This window comes from Rattus norvegicus, chromosome 5, assembly GCF_036323735.1.
Source record: "Rattus norvegicus strain BN/NHsdMcwi chromosome 5, GRCr8, whole genome shotgun sequence".
In the NCBI taxonomy this organism is placed as follows: Eukaryota; Metazoa; Chordata; class Mammalia; order Rodentia; family Muridae; genus Rattus; species Rattus norvegicus.
Window position 1 is genome coordinate 12834576 of NC_086023.1, and position 22517 is coordinate 12857092.

The window sequence follows — 22517 nt, forward strand, 5'->3', positions numbered from 1 at the left end:
AAGAGGATGATAAAGAAACAAACCAGAATCTGTTTAATGTAAGAAAAAAACATATACTGTTTTCCTTTAAATTATGTAGTCATGCAAAATTCCCCAGTGTCCTTCTATAACAAAGCTCTTCTCACTTCTTGTATTATAAAATATAAAGAACTTCAGCAAACATCTTAACAGCTGTTCCCAGCTTCTAGCAAAAGAATGGCTTTTGTCACAGCTTTCTAATTATTTTTGAAGATTATGCTTTTTCTTGTAGAGGGAATATATTTCCAAAAATGTGGGTTTTGTTCCTATACAAAAGCTTCAATTTCCTTTCAATACTTAAGAACCTACTATATTCATCTTCTATAAACACCTAACACAATCAATACTCTGTGTAATTTCAGCTATTTACAAGCCCAAATGCCTTAATTTAGTGCTGAAAAAGAACCCAGAAGGGGATAGAGAGAAACAGAGAAATATTGATGGGTATTATACTGACTCAGAGAAGGTAGGGCAGGGGAGAAAAACAAGCAGAGACAAGAACACAAAGACTTCACCGAATAGGAATAGTAGCAATGCTACCTCTGGTCAATGGCTACCTAGAGAGGGAGAAGCAGGCTTTTGCACAGATGAGCTCCCACACAGGTTATCCAATACCAAGTTGTCATACGTACAAGTGTGTGTGTGTGTGTGTGTGTGTGTGTGTGTGTTTCTACATATGTATATGCTTACAACAATAATAATTCAAAAAAAGATAATGATTTTGGGAGGAGGTACATGTAGAGTTTAGAAGAGGGGGCAGGTGAAACATTACCTGAGTATTTCAAGTATAAAATTCTTTGAAAAACTATTTTTAAAAAAGTCCTAAAGGCCCAAACCAGAGGAATAAATTTTTACCAAATAAATTTTGGAGCATCTCCAAAAGATGAAAAGGGTTAAGTAGAGAATTTAGCAGATAAGACCCACCCTTTTCTAATGAGAAACAGCACTTCACAGCCAAAATGATGTAGCAATTTGGCTATTGTTCAAATGCCATACCGTGCATAAAAGGGAAGAAAGATGAGTGAAACTATAACAAAAGAACCATAGGTAGAATAGAAGAATAAAATAAGAAGGGAAGCAGCCTCTGCCAGCTCGTGTGGTAGCACCTGCCTGCAATCCCAACTCTTGGGAGGCCAAGCCTGGATTCTATAGTAAGAGATGAGCTTGGGCCACATCCTGAGTTTGAGACATCTTGGGCTACATGAGAACCCTTCTCAACACACACATAAGCACACATACACTCACCAACACTATCTGCTAAAATGGCCACTTCAGTACTGGCGCCATGCAGTCCAGGACCACTAATGCACTGAAGAAACTGAATTTGTAATTCAAAACTGCGTTTTGCTGTTTCTTTAAAGTTGCTCACTGGAAACTATTTTGGTGAACTCTCATGACATTCAAGATCCGAGTTGAATGAATACAATCTACTGGTTATTATTATTCTCCTAAAACATTTTTCTTTTATAACTATAGAAACAATAATAGTAGTCCCCGATAAGATTTCCTGGAAAACTATGAAATGTCTTTAGAAAAATTAAAAAGATTGAGAATTTTGTTATAATTACTGTTATTAATCAAGGAGAGAAGCATGAACCAGCCAACCAAGTAATAGAAAACCCTTTTCTTTGACCCAACTCATTCATCCCCAAAAGCTTCCAAGTGTGCTAGGCTCTAAAGCTCTCACAGGTTAGCCTCTACCTGAAGCCATGGACTTGTAAGTCCTGCCATCCAAAGAAAAATCCCAAGATGGTTGTGGCGGGATGCCAGATACTCAAATAGTTGAAGCTGAGGGATCACTTCAACTGAGGAGTTTAAGACAACCTTAGTAACTGGGTAAGAAGCTAGCTCTTAAATATTAAAAAAAATCACTCCCAATCCAGCAAAGGCCCCGTCTGTACTGTAGCACTGGAACCTGCTCCTAGGTATCATTATGCAGACAGTGCTGACCTCCTACATACTTCCACAACACCCGCTTCCTGGGTGCAAAAGTTAGGGGTGTGTAGGTGCCATCAGGCCACTCGATGGATAAAACTAATGGTTTTCTGACTGTTAGCTGAGCTCTACCAGTGCAGCTACATTCTCAGGCCATCATTCTTACATGCAACACATATTTGAGGGACACTTGTGACAGCTGACCTTTTAGGTATTTAAAAGGAAACAGTGCTTGCTTTGAAGAGGCTAATGACTTAGCATTTGTAATTGATAGTTTGATTAAATGTTTAATTGTCCTTTGGCATCATTGTTAATTATGTTGAGCTCCTTCTAAATGCATGTTAGAAGTATGCTAATGATCTATAAAATGTTTATATAAATCTTTGACCATAAACTATAATTAGATGGCTTCATGATAAATCCCATATACCCTTCCCCTTGTTTTGCTGAGGGAAGATATTGCTGTGTAACCCAGGATGGACTCCTTGTGATGTTCCTCCTTCATTGGCTTCCTGAGGTATGGCATTGCCTGCCTGTTCTTTCATCCCCAACGTCCTCTTTCTTTTATTAATGAAACTGTTTTAATATGTGTTTATATGTATTCTCTTATGTACGTATGATGAAAAGTGAGAAAAGGCTTTTTGGCTCTCACTAAAACATGTAAATATATTTTAAAAAGCATCTTTCCAGTACTTTGAAGAAGGCAGGTGTCAAAGGCTCGCTTTGTGTCTTAAAGTGGTAGAAGGAACTGATTTCCTATTTTAAAACTTTTATGACCCAAGCCACATACTTTCACCAGTAAAACTAGGAGAAAACATTACCTGAGTATTCAAGGAGAGCCAGAAGTATGCGGCACTTCACCTCTGCAGGGAGAGAAAGCACATTGTTAATCGTCGGCTCTGTTTCTGAAATACACTCTGCACTGTTACATGGCAGCAAAAGCTGCCATGGTCTCACTATATCAGGCAATCAAAATCCTCTTTACTTGACATTCTACTGTTGCCCGTCTGTGAAGATAAACGCCAACAAACTTCTCAGAATGCTAAATCATCTTTCATCTATGAATTACAAAAGTAATAGAACACCATTCAAACCTTGCCAAACTCTCAGTAATCTTTAGCTATCTTAGCCTGTGTACTATCCCCTAACATATATGTATTAAAAGTTGTGTTGCTAAGCCATAAAAATAACACTTGCTACTGTGACTAAAATAATTAGCAAAAACACCATGTATATACATTGATATATTCTGCTATTCCATCCCACACAGGCCAATCACAAATATTTGACAAGTATGTATTAATGTCATACTTATCACTGTGGCCATCTGCTACCAATAGAAAATAGCGCACTCGCATTAGGAAAATTTTATAAAGTCTCAAGTTCCTTCTATGTAACCTAAATTGTGGGATGAAAAAAGAATAAAAGAAGGTTACAAGGCATCCTGGCCTATGTAGGCTTACAGGTGTTAAAGAATGGGGTGGTTTAACTGATCAAGAATCAGACAGCCCTTCAAAGCGCATTAAGGTTTACAAACAAGACTGAGAAAACAAAAGGATATCAGAGGTAGAAATGCATATTGAACTGAGAACCAAGTTACTATAACCCAGCTTTGTGGCATTAGAAATTTTAATAAATACTTTCAGTACCAGTTCACTCATAGATGATATCTACTTTATCTTTATAATGGCTTATTTAGGAAAAATGATCAGGAAATACACGTATTGTCCTCGGAAGTTTTTTGAAGTGCTGTATATACAGAAAGGGTGCTACGACTATAACCTAAAACTAACTGAAGCTGATATAGGATTTACAGCAAGAAAACATTTCATAGAAACTTATGCTTAGATCAGCAGGGAGACAGAGCATCCTTGGAAATAATGCTAGCAAAGAAATGCATCAGAAAGTGAGTAGCAAACAATGCAGTCATCTAGCAGGTAGAGATTGTTATCATAACACTAAGACACTAGGACTGGGCTACAATTATGAAGTTCAAGTGCAAAGTAGCTTCTAAAATTAGACTGATGAGTTTGAGTCATCGAAGAGAAAATCGCTGTGACAAGGCTCTAGGGTAGAAGAATAAACTATTAATGAGACACTTGGTATTAGGGTATACACATCAGAAAACACAAAGACACAAATAGAAAATTATTAGCCTTGTGAATGCAGGATAGAGAATGAAAATTGGGCCTTAAGATATTGAAACAAAGAAAAGAAAGAAAGAAGAAAAAGTAGCTTTATGGGAAGAAAATAGATTTTAAAAGAATGTCATTTTTAAAAGAAAGGACAAGGAGAAAATATTAGCACTTACAGAGCATGTGAAATACTCCCTCTTAGAGGGAGAATGCTTATTAAATTCACAAGAAACTTAGCAGATTCCAAAAGCTCAGAAAATTAGAAGACTCCCAAAGGCTCTCCCATTGACTGTGTCAGCAGGAAACCCCTTAGGGGAGAGGAGGCTCTTCAGTGACCTGGCTGCCTGCAAGCTGTGCAGGGAACACAGCCATCTACCACACATGCTGGAGTGGGCTTCCTGGTGATGGCCCTTGCCAGCTCCTGTGAGCTACCCATGCTCCTGTAAGCAGCCCCAATAAACTCATTGGTTCATTAGACTGAATCGAGATAGAATCTTTCTTTGACTCACCATTGCCCTATCTGGGGTAATGGGGCATTTTTTGTAATCTTCCTAGGAAAAATCATGTAATAGAAACTGAGCACAATTTAAGCAAATGCACTTCAATGTAGCTGGTAACTGGAGACTGTGCTTAGCTGAAGGATTAAGCAGGAGACCATTTTTGTGACATCTTAATAAATGATCACCATTTGACTTAGCTACTATCGATTATCTTCTCCACCCTCTCCCAGTTCAGTAGGCTTTGTACAGATAAGTAAATACTCATCTAGCATTGGAATGGCATGTAGCAATTCTTAAATAAAAGCCACAGTGTCATGCTATTCTGATACCATATTTGGTATAACTTATAAGTTGGATCTCAGGGAACGTAAATGGAATCACTCTGTTGACTTACATATGTAAGGCACACATTCGTTGCCCTATATCAGTACGTTAAATTTTTACCTATTAGTATCCATGAGGCTCCATCTATTACAGCATTCCCAACAGTTTGAAAGGGAGGATGAAAATTACACTGAAGCAAGTGGTAATGGATGGGAAGGTTACCTGAGGACAGTCTACATTACAACTGTCTTGAAGATAATGGCAGCTTACCCTCTCCCTGGAACAGCCCAGTAGGCAGCAGGCTGTAGCAGTGGACGGTAAATTAATTGGCTTTTATTGTGTTTTAAGGAGTCATTTAACACAAGACAATTGGTGTTTGACCCACTGTAAGTGCATATCAAATGCACTTAGAAAATAGAACTAAAGTCTGCAAAAGGCCCTGTACAGTCTTAGGACATACAGCCAGACTAAACTAGCTATTGAGTCTCATGACCAAGGGTGGTACCAATGTTCACAACATCAATCAATCAATCAATCAATCAACCAACCAACCAAATGAACAAGCAAACGATAACTCAATCACTAAGTATCTAACTAAGTCTATGACTTCCAAGTGTGCCTTGAGGGAAAATGAATATAAAAATTCAACTAGGGATAATAATTTAAGATTTAAAAGTATTTTTTCAGTAAGTTTGTTTCTACATTATATATGTATACATTTTTTAAGTAACAAAACAAAGTTTCAGAAGTATATGTATTTTTATAATCAATACTGTGCTTATTTGAAATACAAATGCTATTAAATCTGTTTTAAATCTATTTTATTGTGGTCAAAACCACAAAAGATGGTGAGAACTATGATTTTATAACTATTGAGTTCATTAGGCTGCTGAGAGTTAACTATTTTAAGAAAATATGGCATCCCCTCCTTAAAGCATGTGCTTCAATTCCCTAATGTATCTTTAAAACCCATTCATTTTTTAAATATTTATTAATCGGGGCAGTCTTGATTTAGAATTTTCATCACATGGGATGTTATAAGTGTCCCAGGAAACCACAGATTAAGCCATAAAATTAAAATATAGCCAAGAAATCCAGTCACAAGTAACAAAACATTTCATCATTGAATAAAACATCTGTTAACTTTCTAGGGGCCTGTTCCATCCACATCCATCCAAATGTCCTCTCTACTCCACTCAACGTTCAAACCTGCCATATTTGGGTGTATTTGTATGCAGAAGACTTAGTATCTCAGGATAACACTCACCAAATGAAGAAGCAGAGCTGCCTGCCCAGACTCTATCAGGTGAGAGGAGCTGGTCTTTTGATGGGAAAATAGGACACTTTTCCTAATTTACCCTAAAGTTGGACTCTGACTAGAATGCTGCTGAATACCATCTATTCCAGCTGAGTATCAAATGAAGAACTAGGACATAAAACTATAAGCATGGGCATGATGTTTGCTGTGCACAATTCTCAAATTCAGTGCTGTCAATATTTGGGGATAAATGATCCTGTGTCGTGAGAAGCCACCCTGCACATGGTAGTAGGCTCAGCAGTATCCCTGCTCTCTGCCACCATGTCCAGTAGTAGTCTTAAAGCTGTGAGAATAAAACACAGCTCCAGACCTGATCTCTAACTTAGGTTGTGACAATTTCAGGATGCCATGTAAATGTGTCATGGCAGCCAGCGACCGTCAGCCAAGGCCAAAACTTTCAAAACTAGTGATGAAGCTGTGACGCTAATTAGACTCCCACATAGCTGTACAGTAGACTTTTTAGGCTTCCTATAAAAATTTAAGCTTTGTGTACTTTTTGTTCGTTCCTTATCATTTTCTCTGTGATTATTTCTAATTCCGTACTATGAAGCTCATGATGTTTCATCTGTCTATGCACAATGTTGTGTTCCTTCAGGATCCTCTCCATGATACAGTGCACAGTGTCTTCAAGCCTAATCCTTCCCTCTCTCCTCCTCCCTCATCTACTGTGTTCCTCTTATTTGCTTTAGAACAAGGATCAAGGGTACCACTGTATCACTTTACCACAATGTGCCCTGCCTTCCCCACTGACCTTCAACATATTTTCTGAAGCTCTGTGCAAGAGCCCGGACACCGCTGGGAAGATTCCAAGGATCCTGCTTGAGGTGGAGCCGCAACCTCCTGGGGCAACTCAGCTTTGCCTCCATTTCCTGTTGGAATTCTAATCAGACATGGAAAGGCTCTCAGTATTGTCAACGGAGGATTCTCAGTCAAGGACACTGTCTTCAGAATTTGCTTGCTTTTGCCAATTTTACTAGTCTAGAATAGCATTCATAATTTCTTTAGTGAAGTCACATCAGAAAGTGTGCTAACTCTAAAAACCAAAGCTCAATATTATTTTCTTATAGATAGTCCAGCCAGGAAGCAAATATAGGCAGAAGCTCTATTGTGAATGCTGAACCAGAGATGTGTGAAGCCTGCACTGCTGTGTTGAAGTCCACTTGCCAGTTCTACACTCATGAGCCCCTTCCCCTGCATGGGATATGACCAGCTGCACCATACTCCTCTGCAAAAAAACCTTAAGTCTTCTGTGTCTTTAATTCATGCCTTTCCGGTTTTGATCTAGAAGAATCAAGTGTTTTAAACACTCAAAAAAACATAAAAAGTTTATAAACGATAATACAGTGATTTTTAATATCTTTCACAAACGATCCAAACAGAAATAGAGAATTATGGAACAAAAACAGGAATTATTTTCTTCTGATGTTATGATTTTGCTTCATGACTATGTTGCCTATTTCATGTAATCATCTGACATTTATGTCAGACCTACCTTGTTTTTTTTTTTTTTTCGATATTTTTTTTTATTAACTTGAGTATTTCTTATATACATTTCAAGTGTTATTCCCTTTCCTGGTATCCGGGCAAACATCCCCCTCCCCCCTCCCCTTCCTTATGGGTATTCCCCTCCCAACCCTCCCCCCATTGCCGCCCTCCCCCCACCAGTCTAGTTCACTGGGGGTTCACAGACCTACCTTGTAATCCTCGACCTGGTGTGAGATACTTGGTTTGCTCAAAGGCCCTTACAACAGCTCGTCCTTTCAAGAGGTTGGTTATTGAATCCAACTATTGAGGGTAGATTTCCAAGTATTATATTAATCCACAATCCATGATATAAATGAATAAATGATAATAAATATATACACATATGTGAATATATCTTATAAAATATTTTTCTTAAATAAGTGGTTCTGAAAACCCACAATGCTAGTGAAGCTTATCTTTAAACAAAATGTCAAAATGAATTCATCTTCTCACTTAAATATTTCCAATTCTTCCTAGTCATTTATAAATCGATAAACAGTTACCAAATAAAAATTTACTTCACCAAGGAAAGTGAAAGCTTAGAACTTACTTTTAAAAAACACAGAATTATTTTCAAAGTGCCCAAACCTTCAATACTCTAACTTTTAATTATGATTATGGAACATTTTTCAAAAGCAAACTCCTAACATGAAAGTTAAGACAACTGTGCAGTTTTCAAAACTAGAACCAACACTAAGCAAGAAGCCAGGAAACATTCAGGAAACCCACAAATAGTCAAGACGCCATCTCCCGTAGCTTCCTTTAGGTTACTTGTAAGAATGCCTCTTTTAAAGCAAACAGGAAGAGACAGACGGAGACATTTATATTCGCCTTCCAAGCTCTTTGCGTCTGAAAGATTTCTACCTTTTAATTTGTAAACAAGACCCCCACTGTCCCATGATACCTGGATGAAGAGCTGCTCCAGGCAAGTGTGGATCTTGTCCTGTTTATCATGAGATATCCGGATGCTGGTTGGAAGCTCATCACCTATGTGAAAAATAAGCCAAAACCCCCATCCCATTTTTAACACATTGAAATAGTCTCATACTTGATAACATACAAGCAATTCAAAATGAGCTCTTATCCCACATCAGGAAAAATGGTATCTGGTTTCATGGAGCAGAAAAGTCAGTTGGATCAAGTTGGATCTTGGTTCTGAAATAACCAAGGCAATGCCCATCACAGGGAGCAGAGTATCAACCTGTGTTTTTCTGACGCCCCTCTCCCCGCTGACTTAATGTAAGGTTCTCAGGCATCTGTGCCTTCTAAAAATCATCCTTAGGCTGGAATGTCTTCTCACACCTCTTCTCAAGCATCCATGCCCAGTGTTTCTGCTAAAACTGATTTCCAGTGTTCTTAGAACCTTTCACAATGAACAGGAAGATCAGAAGCCATATGTTTAATAACACTTTTCAATGTGCTGTTCTTATATCTGGGATTTGGAAACTCACTTTTTCAGTCACAAGGCAATATGGGTGGCCATGGAGAATGGCTAATAAAATTGAAAATACATGTGGAATCAAGAAATTAATCCCCATCGTACAGGCATCTTGGATGTTACTAACATCAAAGACCATGGCTGTCGACCCCACGCACCTGAGTCCATCTCATCACTGTGAAAGTAGGAACTGCACTGGCTGCTGCAGATACTCGTGAAGGAGGCAATGGAATTCCTGTTGCTGTTGCAGTCACTGCAAAAAAAGAGCCTTATGTTGCTTTAAGAACATGCTCGCCCAGGTTGGTATCCCACTGTGATAGCAAGAGAGGGTAGTAAGGGCCATACATGAGCAGAGCAGAGGGATGCGGGATTGAATGTCATAGTGAAAGTCATTGCTGTGTGTGCTAATGAAAGAATGCCCACTTCCTCCTGCTATTTCTTATCACATAAACCTGTGCCACAGACACATTTATTAGTGTGTTCCATATAACGTTATGAGAAAGAGACCTGTCCAACTCAATTTATCTCAGTTTTCAGAAGCACTCTTTCAAATCCAAACTTTTCAAATTTTCTTGCTATGTAATTGATTCCTGAGTGAGTTTTTAAAACTGTCTGGTTGTAAAACCAAGAGGCAGCCCACCTGAGATTCTCCATTATCTATTTAATAACAGTGGTTAGATAAGTTTCTGACAAAGACAAAGTCTGTTTTATGACTTTTCTCTTTCAACCCTATCTACTAGTTTAAAGAATAACTTACTGGGGATACCTGGAGCTCCCCAGAGTAGAAACCTCATCTGTCTCCACAGAAAACACAGCACTGGAAAGCACTAGAAATGACGAATGTCTACACAAAGAATGTTTTCAATGCTGCTGGATATGAAAATAATTTGGATTTTAGAAACAGTGCAGGAGAATTTTTTAACCCCTTGTAATAAGGAAAACAGACTTGATTTTAAATTCTTATTTCAATTTTCTATCATAGTCCAGAGGAAGACTGTGAGGGTAATTTTAATTATCTGGTAACTAGGATATGAGGTACAAAGTATTTTTAGAAAAGTCATTTCCCAGTGAAGAGAAACTACAGATTCCTATTATGAAGCATGGTGGTACCTTCAGAAGCTAGAAGTAAATGAAATAGTATCAGTGTTTGATTCATAAATACATTTCCAGGAATAATCAACTTTGATGTCATTGTCAAAATCCTCTTTGGAAAAAAGAAAAATTTAGAACAGCAGACTGATTAAGGAAGATAACTCCGTGGTCCTCTCCTTCCTGATGTGTTAAATGGGGCTACCAGAATGCTATCACTCCTGGTTGCTGTGGCAGAGTATTTTAAATTCTAAAATGCTAAAACTATGCATTTCAAAGACTATCAATTATGAATATGAGATAACACTATGTGATGAGAATAATTTTGATCTAATTATTACTTATATGATTTTTCCATTTTAAAACACTGTGAACAAGACTGAACATTTTCCCTCTAACTAACATGAATGAAACCAGGGACAGGAAGCTGCACACATAGTTCATGTGACTAGCTGTAAAAATGTTCAGTGAAAATTCTGGAGACGAGGTTTTAAAGAACAAAGCACTCTCAGAGGTGAACTCCTAAGAGCCATTGAGCAGGGAGGGGTACTGAACAGACTGTTTAACCTGAAATGATGAAGTTAACATCTAATAATTAGTACATCAAAATGGGACCAGATTGAAGGACATAGTCCTGCACAGTCATCAGGATGGGTTTCAATCCAGTATGACTACGTTCTCTAAGAAGGGGTCTATAATGGGAGGTCACACAAGGAGACACAGAGGAAAGATGACAATTTACATGGTAAGGATGCATGCCTGGAGCATCTCCTTCCTTCCCAGTCCTCAGGTGTTCCAGTCAGCAGTCAGTGGTAGCTTGCACTACCCGGCTAACTACTACAAGAAGAGCCCAGAGAGGAGTCAAACACAAAGCTGGACATGAAAGTGCAATACAGAAAAAGAAAAGGGAAACGGTGAAAAGGACTATTAGCTATTTACTAGCTAATGAACTATGACCAGAAAGACATTTTTAGCAATTGCTATTACACAGTTACACAGCCTATAAGGGCATCTCTCTCCACAATAGGTTTACACTGCTAGAAGGAGAAATGCTTTCTCTAAATAATCTGGATTGTTAATGAGAACAGTGTTGTTCTTCTTAAATGGGTGGTTATTTTGATAAAAATCAACCATTAACAGTTTTTAAGTCTTTGAGAAAAATATGTATTCTCACTTGAGTTTGTTGATGAAATGAGATTGAGAACCAGCTTACCTGTAAGAGTCTCTGTTGCTGACTGTATCATGACCTGAATCCTCTTGTTCATCTCCTGCTACATTAAAACAGACACGTTTGCTATTTCTCTCTCCCTTTTCATTGTCGCTGTCCGTTGGTATCACATACTCTGTTGTCTTACGCTCCAATTTAGGAGAATATGTTATTGAAGACAGAAGGCTGCAATGTGACATTTTTTAGAACATAAGTGCATGTTTTGAAACTAGACAAAACAGATAAGTCTTTTATTTGCTAAATGTGATAGCTTACAAATATTTCCAGAAGGCTTCTGTGATACATGTCAAATACTATCTGTGTATAAAATGCATCGTAGGAAGCTCAGATTTACTGTTCAGTACTCAGAAATAACAGAACAGCACACGATCAGCCTGATCCTGGTTCAAAGCCTGGTATGCCCTTCCCCACCAGCTTTGTTATCTGAAACGATTATGGTGGGTCACTGATAGTTAGATGATGGGAATAAGAAGTAACTAGCTTTCATGGTTGCAATGGGAATAAAAAGGGAGCAACATTCTGGTATATAATATTTGTTAGCTATTTCCTCTTGCATTAGTACCACTAGCATTACAGTTTAGCTATTTCCTCTAAATTGAAATAGGCTCATAAGGCTCAGCAGGTTAAGGAAACTTACAAGGTTCAGGAAGGTCTTAAAACCTAACAATTCACAAGTCCTCAGTAAAGGCTTTAAATCCAGCAATGGATGGCTGAAGAGAGATGAGCCTTCAATGGAGCTGCTTTCAAGTTGTTTTGGTAATTCTAAGGATGCAGCTCTTTTTAGGCATCACGCCATGCTAGGACTGGCCTTTCCCTGATGCAGCCATGAGTCATCCCTGCTCCTATAAGCAACTTTCATGCATATTTCCCCATAAGCAACAAATACAACCATTCTTTTACCAAGATAGACTTGAGTAGAACCAATTCTTTGGCCTGGCATTGGTGCCATATTGGGAGTTCAGACACTAACTAGTTCCTGCCTCCACAGGAAAATTCATGCAAGAAACTACTAATTGCAACCATTAACCAGGCTTTAATAGCCTCACTGGCTCATCCTCTTAACGTAAAATTAAAGATATTCTCTGAAGCCTGTCTGCATCATTACCTATTCAATAGGGAGAATCCACATCATCAGTTTCTGTTACAATAGGCAGGTGTTCTGGACACATTGACTTAAAGATTCTAAGCAGGAAAGCATTCCCTATGAGGCCAAGAGGAGGCAGGGCCACTTGCATTCTCAATCCAGCCAGTATGAAATGCACGAATTGGCACAACAAAGACTCCTCCAGTTCCGCTTGAGGGTATAATGCCCTGAGTAAAAGCCAACTGTGATGTTAAGGCTAGAAGTCTGACTAGGTCATGCTTCTGTTAGACACATCAAAATTCGGCAAAATTCAAATTGGAGTTTATTATCAAACAGCATGCTACAAACTTGCAAGATGGATTAAAATACACCTGAAATAACAGCCTATAAATGATTTCTCTAGCCAATAATCACAGTAACATTTATAAAATGCCTATGACACTCAGTTCCAACCAATTGCACGCTATGTGTATATTAATTTGTTTGTGGTAATGCAAACATTCTTTTTTGGAATTTCAGGTCAACAATGCCCACACCTCTCGTATATATTTTATATTAGACAACAAATCCAATGCTGTGCATTGAGTAAACCTAGAGAAAGAGATTTCACTGATTAAAACAATGTTGTGCTCATGGTAGTGTGAATGTAGTATTGAACTAAAGCCTCTGCTTCATTGGAATGTCAGTTTCACCAGCAGGAGGCCACAAACAGCAAGCTTTGTAGTTCCTCAGATGGGGGCAAACACAAACTTCTAGAAAAGAAATAGAAGAAAAGATGCTGGGCTTCGGTGCGGCTCTACAGTGAGCGCTTGCTTATGCATCACGTGCATGGCCCGCTGGATTCAACTGAGACCCACGATTTCATAGTTTGGAAGGGAAACTTCTCATTGTAAGCTGATGCTTGAATAACATGTGGCATTTTAGAGTCATTAGACACCAGTGAAAACTGGAGAACGCCTTGCATTGCTCAAAATGCTCTTTGAACCCAAAGGGATGAATTAATTTTAGAGTTTCTCTATTGAAAAAGATGCTTGCTTGTAAGACAGACTGTACATTTGCTTACTCCTTCCCCCACTCCAAAGATGAAAACATTAGACTAACTCCAATTACCCAAGCACCTACTGCAGAGACAGATGAACTCTGCATACCAAGCAAGAAAGGCATGCAGGAGTTCTCATCTCGTAGGGAGCCTTCTGGGCTTGTGGGTATTTTAAATTAGAAGTCATGGGCCTGAGCATGAGTAGTTTTCTCACAGTAATAAGAATTATATTCACATTTTAAACAATTGCAATGTGCTTGCTCTGACCCTATGGGAATAAGTGTTTAAGCTTACAAATAAAACAAACGATAGGAAAAATCACAGGCATAACATTCCGAGATCGTGAGAAGCAACAATAAAGCGTATATATGTTTGTGTGTAGGCAAAAAATATTCCCTTTGCTTTCACCCATCGAGAACATGCAGCTATCCACAAAAGGTCCAATTAATTAATTTCTCTGCAGAATCCCACTCCCAGAACATTTCCTCTGGGTTAAACACTGATTGGTTAAACACTGATTGATGAAGACTTCTGTGTATATTATCACACATCTGCCTGTGTTGTAAAATATCATCATCATAACATCTAGCATTTGTTGAGTTCTCATAGTACACACAGTAAATATGGCCTGGTGTTAATTCACTGAAGTTCAATTCATTACTCTTAAATGTAATCATGTAAGTCCACGCTGTAAGTAAGTGTTAACTCTACTTCAGCAGGGGGTATTGCAGTGACAGACATGCATTATTACACACATACACTTTGCAAAATAGGCAATATTTACCATCTCTGCATGGGTTTTACATACTGGAAAGGTTAGGTGGTCACTGGTGTGCACGTTCAAGTGAGAGGAGATCCTTTCCTAGTTCTCTGAGGATAAACATGTCTATGAGGATTGCTATAGCTATGTAAGATGATGGGGATCGATGTGGTGTATGACTACTTACAGTAGATTCCATATGACTAAGTAAAACCAGCTCATTCCTTTCTCTTGCAGAACAATCAGTAGCATTCTAGGTAAAGAGGCACCTTTACCTAAGCTACTCCTCTGAGTAAAGACAATGCACAATAGTGACCTTGTGGCTCACCATAGACTTGAAGAACGAGCAAAGAAACCCTTGTTTTTTTAAATCTGCGAGATCTTTAGTGTCCCTTTGTGGGAGATACTACACCGTGATCTGGTTGAGTGGAAACCAGACATGAGCAGAAAGGCTACTTTCTTCCTATGTCTATGGATCTTTCATAGCTTGACCCTGAAAGTCAAAGTGATGGACTGGCCTTATAGACCCCCTCAGATGCAGGGTCCACAAGCAGAGCACCCTCAGGTAGGATTGCAGTTGTCATTTTTCAGGGGTAGAAAGTGTATAGCTATAGGGGGGAGTTTCCCTGATTCTTTTCCTAATTATTTCCCTAATTGTTGGTTGGCTAAAAAAGAGAGCAGAAGCTAATCACTGGGGAAAGATATGGAGGTGAGATTTTCTAGGTAGGACAGAAAGAGAAGGAGAGAGGACCAGGATGAGAAGTTGATAAGAAGGGTTTCTCAGGGCATTGGTAGGCCTCTGCAGCCTATGGAGGCAATGAAAGACGGGGCAGGAAATTCTTTGCCCAGCCTTTGAATTATCTGGTCAGTTTTCAAATATAAAGGTGGCTAGTGTTTTTCATTCACTGTGTTAAGGTGAGCTGGAAGAGAAAGCAGGCAGCAGAGGAACGGGCACTGAGGAACTGGAGGCGTTCTTGGGGGTGGGGGGTACAAGCTGGCTGTTTGATGAGACAGACTGGGAGGACACTGGCAGAGTTGGCTGTGGTTGGCTGGCAAGAGATTGATCTCGGAGCTCTGGAAAGGCAAAGCCAGCATTTGTGGGAGAGGTGTTGGCTAGGAGGAACAGGCAGGTGGCTGCTGGTCCCAGAGTTGGCTGGTCCCAGAGTCTAGCCAGACCAAGCATGCTTCTTAAAATTACATGCTACATGTATCAAAGCTGGAGTTCAGTGAAATGAACTTGGAGTGAGTGATCAAAAAGCTTATAGGCTAGAAAGGCATACTTGATTCTATAGTTGGCTGTCTGGGTCTGCCTGTTCTATATCCATATCCATGGACTCAATCAACAACTACACATTAAAAATATATTCCTTAAAAAATCCTACCTGTACTACATGTGTACAACACTTTCTCTGTTATTTCTTGAGCAGTAGGGTATGACAAGTACTTATTTATATTAAACATCATAATGAATCTACAGCCGATTTGATAAAGGGAAGAGTACAAGTTGCACACAAATCCTTTATCATTTTGTGTAAGTCATTAGAGAATCTTGAGATTTTGTTATGTGTTGAGGGTTAGGGGTACAATCTCCATTGTATGCTATATGACAAGTGTAGTTTAACTGCAATGTAATGCTCTGTACGGTTTTAGCAGGGCACTAGGCAAATTCACCACACTGAATATCTCTGGCATCTGCTGAATGTAGGATGTATCGTAGAGAGGCTCAGCTAGGAAACACTCTGGTGACACTAGTCCTCATTGGGTATGACAGTGACTCAGTCTAGCATGACAGTCAGGGACATATTCTGAGGCATAACTAACATGCTAATGAGGTACTAAAAGTGGAGAAAAAAGTCAGACAAAAAGGAAGGTAATATTTGGATTCTAGTTTCATGAACTGCAAAGTTGGCCAGCACTTTGATGTCAGGGGAAGCCCCTGGTGAGTGAACAGGTGAAAATGGCTGAAACAGTAGAAAATCACAAATGAGTCTTGGAAAGATTTAAATGAGAGGTAATTTGGAGAAATCCTCTCACCCAGTTACCACTGCAATAATGAAATATGTCAGTGCATATAAAAACACAGTACACCCTCCGCAGAAGCACATGGAATGGTTTTGGGGAAGGTATGCTTCTGGTTGTACATTTACCAGCAAAAGGGTTCAAACATAATTCCACCATCAATATTGGAAGTCCTTAAGTACTAACTTCTTGCTAGGTATAGCTCTTCACTCAGTCTTGGGGTGTCTGCTACTTGCAAAACAAGAATTATTCCCATCTTGACCATGGACCACCCATAACCTATGCTAATGACGATATGCAAGCTCTCTATTATAAACTCCTCTCATTTATATCCAAACGTAACTAACTCCAAAGACTTATTTAAAGGCAAAAAACCATTCTGCTTCTCAGAGTGTAACAGAAACCACCAAGCCTTCATCAAACTGGCTACATCCTCTTATATCATATTACTGTAAAGGAAAGTTACCTAGTTTCCATCTCTGGATCTGAAACTAGGTAGAAAGACTTAGTAAAATGTCTATGTGCTGATAGAAATTTGATTTCTAGGAGTCATGGAGAGATAAGGTACAAAGATATCGAAGTAAGACAACCTCAGTAACAGGTCCCTCATAGGAATGGATAACTCTAGGAGGGCTGGCTGGCTAAAGAAGCTTCTGAGGCAATATCCCTATTGCTGTCTCAGCATCTGCTGCTTCACCCTGACGAACAATGATCATTACACCGTGAGAAAACGGTCTGCTAACAAGCCTTTGAAAGAACTGGTGGAGCTCATTGCAGCATCTCTGAATACTAAGGACAACAGGGAACCCAGGCATTTGGACAACTGTATTATTTTAAAGAGATCATGCTGCAGATAAAATTATGTGGAAAATGTTTATATTTAGAATTAAATTACATGGTGCTCATGAAGAAGACCAAATTTCCTTCTCCAGCTATTGTGTATTTTTTGTTGCTCTTTCAGCACAGAGAACTCAGTAAAGTTTTTCACAATTACAAAATCGGGGGCTTTCAATTGAAAATGTATCATTTTAATTAGTTTCAGTTCACTGAAACCTAGCCATTGCTAAAACTAGTTCCTTAAATATAAGAATCAAAAAACAAGTGAAGCAATGCCTTAATTCATGCCCTCTCCCCCAAAATATATTTACGTGTACTCCAGCCAGGGAAGCGGTAGGCTGAGCAGAGATCTCCACCCCATCCTCTTTTGTTCCATATCTAATCCCCAGCATGATCCTTAACGTTGCAGCAGCCTCACCCACTCCATATCTAGTCACTTTCACAGATCTTCCCCTACCTGCCATTCTCCTTTGACCATCTCATTGCTTTATCCCAGCTCCCAGCTCCAGCAGGGACTCCCTGGGAACCCACAGGCTACTCTGGCCAGGGAAGTAGGTGTGTTAACAGGAAATGCTCACCTCTCCCCTCTCTTCCTCCATACCCAATCCCACAGCCTCATCTCCAGCTCTGCAGCAGACCTCAGTCTGATGTGGTTGCTCCTCACTCTTCCTCCATTCCAAGGGTATTAAATAAGCAGTTCCTGGTAGAACATCCTTTCCCCAATACCCAGCCTATTTACTAAATGCCCACTTCTGATACTCAGAAACAAGTTTTACCTAGAAGCCCTAGTATACATGTCTATCAGGACCGCAGTAGAGTTTCCTTCCAGGCAAAATACAAGCATCATACTCTCCTAAGAACCAGAGAGAAAACAGAAACAAAGGGAATAAACACCCATCCAACAAAGAGAAAGCCAGATGTCAGCACCCAGAATTACAATCTTCTACTTCCCACATGCCTGGACGCCAGAATAAATACAGGATCAATAATAGCGAGGACAAGATGTCTCCGCTAGATTTCAGAAACACTACCACAGCAGGTCCTGAATATTCTAACACAGCTGAAACATGAGGGAAAAAAAAGACCTTAAAACAGCCTGTATAGATATATTAATTCTAAAAAGCTCATGGCCTAAAACATATAGGAAACCTGGTACACTATGAAAAAAACAACCCAAGAATAATGGAAAAGGAAAAAGAAAGAGAAATCTAGATCAAAGAAACAAAATTTAAAAGAAGAAACCATCGATGAAAATTTCCCTAACCTAATGAAAGAGATGCCTAACCAGGTAAAAGAAGCATACAGAACACCAAATCAACTGGGTCCAGAATGTAAGTGCCATTGGTACATAATAATCTAAATACTAAATGTACAAAAAATATTAAAGGCTACAAGAGAAAAAGACCAGACAACATGTAAGGGCAGACATATTATAATTATACCTTGACTTCTCAATGGAAACCCTAAAGGCCAGAAGAGCCTGGACAGATGTACACAGACACTGAGTCCACAGATGCCAGTCCAGACAACTATACCCAGCAAAACTATTATTCACTATAGATGAAGAAAACAAGAGATTCCATAATCAAGTCAAATTTAAGTTATATATGTCTAACTACATCCAAGAAAACACTGGGAATACATAATCCCAGAAGAGTGAAATCAAAAAAGCACACACACACACACACACACACACACACACACACACACACACACACACAATGCATACACATGCACACACACATGCACACAGGCCACCATCAATACCATCACCAAAAAAAGTAACAGGAAACAATAAACACTGCTCACTGATAGCTCTCAGAATCAAATGGTCTCAATTCCCCAATAAAAAGAGAGAAACTAACAGAATGGATAAAGAAACAGGATTCATTATTCTGCTGTACTCAAAAAAACACACTGTAACATCAAGGATTGACATTACCTCAGAAGAAAGGGTTGGGAAAAAGATTTTCCAAACAAATGGCCCTAAAAAGCAAGCTGGGGTAGCCAATTTAATATTCGACAAAATAGACTTGAAAATTAATCGAAAGAGACAGGGGAGAGCACTATATACTTATCAAAGGGAAAAATCCATTAAGAGGATATTGCAATTCTTAACATCTGTGCATCAAACACAAGGGCACCCAAATTGGTAAAATAAAGACTAGCACAACTTAAGTCCCATACTGATCTCTCACACACTGGTCTTGGAAGGCTTCCACACTCTATGCTCATCAATAGACGGGTCATCCAGAAAAAACAGTGAAGGCTGGGCCTATCTGACATGTAACAAATGAAACTAATGGATATTTACAGAAAATTTAACTCAAACACAATAGAATATACCTACTTCTCTGAATCTCAAGGAACTGTCTCCAAAATTGACCACATACTTGGACACAACACAATTCTCAACAAATATACAAAAATTGAAATAACACCCCTGCATCTTATCTGACTATGGATTAAAGCTAGATATCAACAACTACAGAAGCAGGAAAAAGCTTATAAATTAACAGAAACTAAACAACTCTTTTCTGAATTAAAATGGGTCCAGACAGAAATTAAGAAAAGAATTAAATTCCCTCCAGAAATGAATGAAAACAAACAAACAAACAAAAAACAAAATACATAAAACTAAGAGAGACAGTGAAGACAGTTCTAAGGTGCAAGTCTATAGAACTAAGAGTTTACATTAAAAAAATAAGAAATAAAAATAAAGTGGAGAAAAGCAGAGAGATCGTATACTAACAAGAGAATATCTGAAAGAACAAAATTTAGAAGAAAAGAAATCACACTCAAAAGAAGTACATGACAAGGAATAAACTATGGTTAGAAACCAATAAAATAGAAACAAATAAACAAAGCTATACTAAAAATCCATGAAACAAATAGTTGTTTCTTTGAAAAAAAATTAGTAAGAGTGACAGACCTTATCCAATTTAACAAAAAGGAGGAGAGAGACCAACCAAATTAACAAAATTAGAAATAAAAAGGGAGATATAACAATAGACAACAAGAACTTCAAAGAATCATAAGGACATTCTTTAAAAATCTGTACTCCTCCAAATTGAAAAATCTAAAAGAATGTATAATTATCTTGATAGGTACCACTTAGCAAAGTTAAATCAAGATAAGACAGAAATTTAAACAGCACTATAACCCCTACAAAAATAGAAGCAGTGATTAAATGCCCGCCCCCCTGAAAAAAGAGCCCAAGACCAGATGGTATTAGCACAGAATTCTACCAGAATTTCAAACAATTAATGCCAATACTTATCAAATTATTTCACAAAATTGAAACAGAAGGAACACTGCTCAATTCATTTTAGGAGGCCCCAGTTTGACTGACATCCAAACCTTATCAAAACCCAACCAAAACAAAGGAAGGAATTATGGAATAGTTTCCCTTATAAACACAAATGCAAATACTCTCAGAACCAGTTAACGTTTGTAAATCTCAAGTATAATCCACCATATTAAAAGAAAGCTAAAGACAAAAATACTACCCCTCATTTGATACAAAACAGGACTTTGAAGAAATCAAATACTACTTCATAATCAATATCCTGAAGAGATTCTGGATATAATAATGTACTTCAACATAGTAAAGGCAGTTTAGAGCAATCACATAGCCAACATCAATTTAAATGGAATTCAATTGAAATCAATTCCACTAAAATCTGGACTGACTGACTGACTGACTGACTAACTGACTGACTGACTAAATGAATTAATGAATGGTTGTCCATTGTCTCCACACCTTCTCTGTATAGTAGTTGAAGTCTTTCCTAGCAAAATAAGACAATTGAAGGAGATCGAGGAGACACAATTTGGAAAATAAGTCAGTCTCAAAAATTGTATTTCTATCTACCTCAAGACCATATTATACCACTCTCGGCATATACTCAAAGGATGCTTCATCCTACCACAAGGACACTTAACTATGTTCATAGCAGTTTTATACATAATAGAAACTGGAAACAACTTAGATGCCCCTCAACTGAAGAATAGAGAAAGAAAATAGGGTACATTCACACAATGTAATATTACTCGATTGTTAAAAGAAATAACCCCACGTCACCTGTAGGCAAATGGATGGAACTAGAAAAATACCATCCTGAGTGAGAAAAGTCAGACCCAGAAAGACAAGCATGGTATACAGTCACTTATAAATGGATATTACTGTAAAGTAAAGAGTAACAAGGCTTCAATCTATAGACCTGGAGAAGCTAAGTAGCAAGAAGAACTCAAGTTGGAGAAGCATGAATCTGCCTGCAAGATATGCTGGGGTAGAGTTGGTACAGAAATTGAGAAAGACCCCAACTGTGACTAGAACAGCTTGAGACCCATCACACAGTGGGAGCTCAGGCCTATCACTGCCTAGGGGGCCAGGACCCAGAGGCTAGAAAATCCAGAAACCTAAGATAGAACCAAACACGAATGACAAAAAAAAAAGTTATAGGAAATGATTCTTTGTTGCTGTTGTTCTGCTTCATCTTTAAGATGTATTTATTTATTTATTTATTTATTTATTTATTTATTTATTTATTTATTTATTTATTTATTTATTTATTATATACGGTGTTCTGCCATCATGTGTGCCTGCAACAAATTATGTGACAGATGGTTAGGAGCCAGCACATAGTTGCTGGAAATTGAACTCAGGACCACTGGAAGAACATGCAGTGTTCTTAACCTCTGAGCCCCGTGAAATGATTCTTACCCTCTTTCCTGCCCCATGAAATGACTCTTAATGATATTCTACTACACTCATAGATTGTTGTCTAGCCTATTGTCAACAGAGAGGCTTCGTCCAGCAATTGATGAAAACAGATGCAGAGATCTCCAGTCAATCATTAGGTAGAAATCAGGAATCCTGCTAAAGAGGGGAAAGAAGGATGGTAGGAGCCAGAGAGGTCAAGGGCACCACAAGAAAACTCAGAGAATGAATGAACCTGGGCTCACAGAGACTCACAGAGACTGACCCGTCCAACAGGGAGCCTGCATGGGTGTAATCTAGGCCCTCAGCATTTGTTATGGTTGTGTAGCTTGATCTTCCTATGTAGCTCCTAATAGTTGGTGAAGACACTGTCTCTGACTCTTCTGTCTGCTTCTGAGACCCATTCCCTCACACTGAGTTTGCCTTGTCCAACCTTAATATGGGGGGACATGCATAGTCTTACTGCAACTTGATATGCCATGTTTGGTTGATATCCCATATCCCTGAGAGCCCTGCCCTTTTCTGAAGAGAAATAAAGGTTAAGTG

At 38.6% G+C, this 22517-nt stretch overlaps 1 protein-coding gene across 1 annotated transcript in view; it reads right to left on the reverse strand.

Moving 5' to 3' along the window:
* Positions 1-22517, reverse strand: part of Prex2 (phosphatidylinositol-3,4,5-trisphosphate-dependent Rac exchange factor 2) — a 315395-nt gene that overhangs the window by 113893 nt on the left and 178985 nt on the right. The window contains exons 26-31 of the mRNA NM_001393795.1: positions 11495-11674; positions 9351-9445; positions 8659-8741; positions 7925-8015; positions 6982-7110; positions 2775-2816 (exon numbers count right to left, since the gene is read on the reverse strand). Of these exons, the coding sequence (NP_001380724.1) occupies positions 2775-2816; positions 6982-7110; positions 7925-8015; positions 8659-8741; positions 9351-9445; positions 11495-11674 (620 nt within the window). The remainder of the gene's footprint in view (positions 1-2774; positions 2817-6981; positions 7111-7924; positions 8016-8658; positions 8742-9350; positions 9446-11494; positions 11675-22517) is intronic.